The sequence below is a fragment of the Onychomys torridus genome, chromosome 10 (genome assembly GCF_903995425.1).
Source record: "Onychomys torridus chromosome 10, mOncTor1.1, whole genome shotgun sequence".
NCBI lineage: Eukaryota > Metazoa > Chordata > Mammalia > Rodentia > Cricetidae > Onychomys > Onychomys torridus.
The window spans coordinates 25,679,707-25,683,535 of NC_050452.1; the positions used below are offsets into that span (position 1 = coordinate 25,679,707).

General features: G+C 57.0%; 1 protein-coding gene across 1 annotated transcript; it reads right to left on the reverse strand.

Annotated features, from left to right (window-relative positions):
• Positions 1-707: 707 nt before the first annotated feature.
• Lif (LIF interleukin 6 family cytokine) lies at positions 708-3,361 on the reverse strand. The gene is made up of 3 exons (XM_036200391.1): positions 3,343-3,361; positions 1,685-1,863; positions 708-1,118 (listed from the first exon to the last, which is right to left on the reverse strand). Exons 1-3 carry the CDS (start codon positions 3,359-3,361, stop codon positions 708-710), a joined length of 609 nt encoding a protein of 202 aa, XP_036056284.1.
• Positions 3,362-3,829: the final 468 nt, after the last annotated feature.

Here is a 3,829-nt window from a genome sequence, read left to right on the forward strand (position 1 = left end):
ATGGGCTCATCCTCTTCCAGGGGCTTCCTTTCCAGACCTGAAGATGGCCTTGCTTCTTCCCTAAGAGCCTGAACACCAGTGACCTTCCAGAATCTTCCACCTGACATGACAATCCCTAAGCCTGCAATTCCCAAACCCAAGAGAAGATACATTCCATCACAGGGTACCCTCTCTGTCTTACACCCACAAAATTTCAAAGAGATAAGGAGTCCTTCTGGACCCTCTGGCCTGCACACATTCCAACCAAGCCTTCCAAAGTCTCTCAAAGGGACAGCAAAGGTCCAGATGGTGGTCACTCTGCAGGGGGCCAGGAGACTCCCCAGACCTTTGCTGTCTGCTGTAGACAATGTGTGCATCTTGTTCACACGCCTAGTGAACAAGGGGCTGAGGGAGTTAGTGCAACAGAAGTCTCGCCCACTTAACCTCATCACCCAATCACACTTAGTCAATCCAACACTTGTCGCTGTTTCTAGCTGGCGCTGGGCTATATGGAGACCCCGCCTATGGAAGTTTCAGTGTTGCTGGACTCCATCATGGCCCAGCCCAGAGTTCAATGAGTGGCTGGAAATCCCTGGGGCCTGCCAGCAGTCCCCTTTGCATTTAACAATGCCCTGAACCCCAGCACACTTTGAGCCCCCCCCCCCCCCCCGCATCTGGATCCTGCTCCTGAAATCCTTCAGTCCAAGGCATACTCAAGACCTCCCAGCCTAGAAGGCCTGGGCCACCACACTAATGACTTGCTTGTATGTCCCCAGGAGCTGGCAGCCCAACTTTTTCTTTTGGAAGACATCTTTGCTGGAGGTGTCAGGGCCGTAGGTCACGTCCACGTGGCCCACGCGGTACTTGTTGCACAAGCGGCAAAGAACGTTGCTGAGGAGTCCACGCATGATGTCTATAGTAGTGTTGAGCTTGCTGTGGAGGCTCAGGGCACCGGGGTTCAGGATCTTCTGATCCCGGGTGATGTTACCCAGGGAGGCGCTCAGGTACGCGACCATCCGATACAGCTCCACCAACTTGGTCTTTTCTGTCCCATTGGCGTGGAAAGGCGGGAAATCTGTCATGTTGGGCGCACACAGCTTGTCCACGTTGTTGGGAAACGGCTCCCCTTGAGCTGTGTACTAAAGAACAAAGGAACAGAGGAGAGAGGACATGGGAGTCAGGGTGAGTGTTCCAGCTTGCCACCACCCCTTGGGGCCAGCTTTTGCCTCTTAGTTTCCCCACACCTGTGACATGGGGACTCAACTTACTGCCCTTTAGGCAACTAGAATCATGAGTCAGCAGTGATCAGAGGAGTGAACTCACTCATCAAGGTCACTGTGACATAAATGGATAGAGAGGAAATGTGGCATTTCACAGGCGTCACCTCAGCCAGAACACCACACACACTTACACTTTCAATCACCCCAGTCTCTTCCTGGGCACCCCAAAGTTTTCAATAACATCCCCTTGTCCACTCACTGCCTTATCCCTCTTCTTTGCCCACCCTGAGCCGCGTGGCAAGTCCCCACCTCTCATCCCAGCTCTGCTCTCCACTCACTCCACTCACTGGCCACCGGGAAGAGTGACTGCCAGTCTTTAGCCTAGGCTAGGGTGTGAGGAGGAAGCCATGGATGTGTCTCCTAGGGGCTCCCCTGCAGCCCGGGCAGCTTCCCGCCTTCCTCAGGATCCCGGGAAGGGAACTCACGTAGGAAATAAAGAGCGCATTGGCGCTGCCATTGAGTTGTGCCAATTGATTCTTGATCTGGTTCATGAGGTTGCCGTGACATGGGTGGCGTGTGGCACAGGTGGCGTTCACAGGGGTGATGGGAAGGGGACTCCCTGCCCCGTGTTTCCAGTGCAGAACCAGCAGTAAGGGCACAACTCCTGGGAAAAGACAAGAAGGGTGAATGGGAAAGCAGTAAGACTGGCTTGAGGCTCCAGGCTTGTTGCCTGGGGGCTGGGTGAGGAGCCTGCCCCACCTCCCCTCACCCTCCATGGTTTCACCGCTCTGGGGCAGTTCCCAGGCTCCAAGACTCCAGATCTCTTGCCCGAGTTCTCTCTAGAGCAGTTCTCTCTTTCTCTGCTCCCTGGACTCAGTTTCCCCATCCAGCAGAAGGGAAGATAAATGAGGCCTCTCTTCCCCTTCCCAGGATGGGCCAGCTTTTTAATTTACTTGATATTCATTGGCCCATTGCAGCCTAGAACTCCAAACCGGACCCCTTGCGGACCTTGGAGGCTTGGGGGCTGTGGTTTCTGTTGGCCCTCTCTTCTCAAACCTGAGGACTGATTCTGGCTCCTAGGCCAGTTGCCTCTAATCCCATCTCTACCCTTCCTCAATGGGGTCCCCTATGGAGGACCTTCCACCTGTTTGTCCTGGAGTTTCCCACTCTCCATCCAAATCTTCTGTCGCCCTCAACTTGCTACAGCTCCCCACCCCCGGCGCGCGCCCCCCAACTCCACACACTTTGGAGTGAGAGGAAATGGTGCAACCAGGAAAGAGACCAGGGAAAAAAAGGTCGCAGGCGGACACGCAAGAGGAAAGCGAAAGGTGTCAGGAGAGCGGGGAGCTGTCCGGGCCTGTCCAGGATCACCCCTCCCCCGGGGCGCCTGCCCCTCCTTCACTTTCAGCGACACGGGCCCCCTCACCCCAGCCCAGCCTTTCCAACCCCCGGCTGAAGACACCAGAAGGTGACAGAGGCTGAGATCAACTCTTGGAGGCTGGAGACCTCCCACCTGAACTCTCCATGTTGGGACTGAAAAGACCATAGAACCTTAAATTCACTCCCCTGGTGTCCCCTAATGATCCCAGCATCCCCAGACAGTGTTAAGGTCCCGGGATGGCTGCGAGGGTACCCATACCCGCATCTCACCTCGCGCCAATCAGCTTTCCAGGGACTAGCAGACGGAAGCGGCACCTGCGCCGGTCCTGGCCGGAGTTTGCAAGCTGCTCAGCCGCCTGCGCCCCTCCCAGGGAGCAGCCCGGGACGCAGTTGGAAAAGAGAAAGCGGAAAGAAAGAAAGAAAAAGAAAGAGGGAGGGTGAATCCGGGCGACAGCGGAGAAGCAGGAGCAGCGCGGGAGAGCAGTGGGGCGAGGAGAGGAGGCGCTGGAGCAAGGCTGCGCCGTCCGGGTCCCTCGCCGCCAACCTGCTGGCCCCGGCGGGCTGGGCGCGCGGTGCCCGGGCCATGTGCGACGCTCGCTCCCGGCCGCCACCCAGCGCCTCCGGCTGGCCCGGGACTGCGCGGGCGCCCCAAGTGTCCGAGTGGCGCGGCGGGCGGGTGTCCCGCGGGTGCTCGCCCAGCGCCCCAGGCTGCCGGCGCGCCCGCAGCGGGGACTCGCAATCGGCGCCCGGCGCGTGGATTTACCTGCGGCCAAGACCTTCATTATGGGCTGGACTCCAGAGGGCCTTGGAGGAGACCTTAGATGCAGGCCGTTTTCAGAAGTTCATGCTCAAATGGGGAATTTGCCTGATTTATATACTGGAGCCTGTGTTGTAAGACAGAGAAACAGCTATATTTAGCCGGGATCCCCAGTCCAGGAAGTTGTTTGAGGTGCATCATAGGAAATTATGAATGGAAGAAAGTGAGAGTGAGGGGGGGAGGGGGGAACGAGTGAGGGGGGAGGGTGGGGAGGGCAGACTTTTTCCTTCTTCTAAGAATTTGATTGATAAAATTAAAATGAAGTCTTAACAAAAAAAACGCCCTGTGGTTTTCCTGAGTGGCTTGCTCTGGGCGTCATTTGCAGATGGGTCTGGTGGGAAGGGGATCTTAGGGGGACTCAGATGGGGTCCCCAGCCTTGTGCCCTTCAGACGCCCCAGGTTCATCTGGGTTGGGGGAGTGGCAGACTGGAGG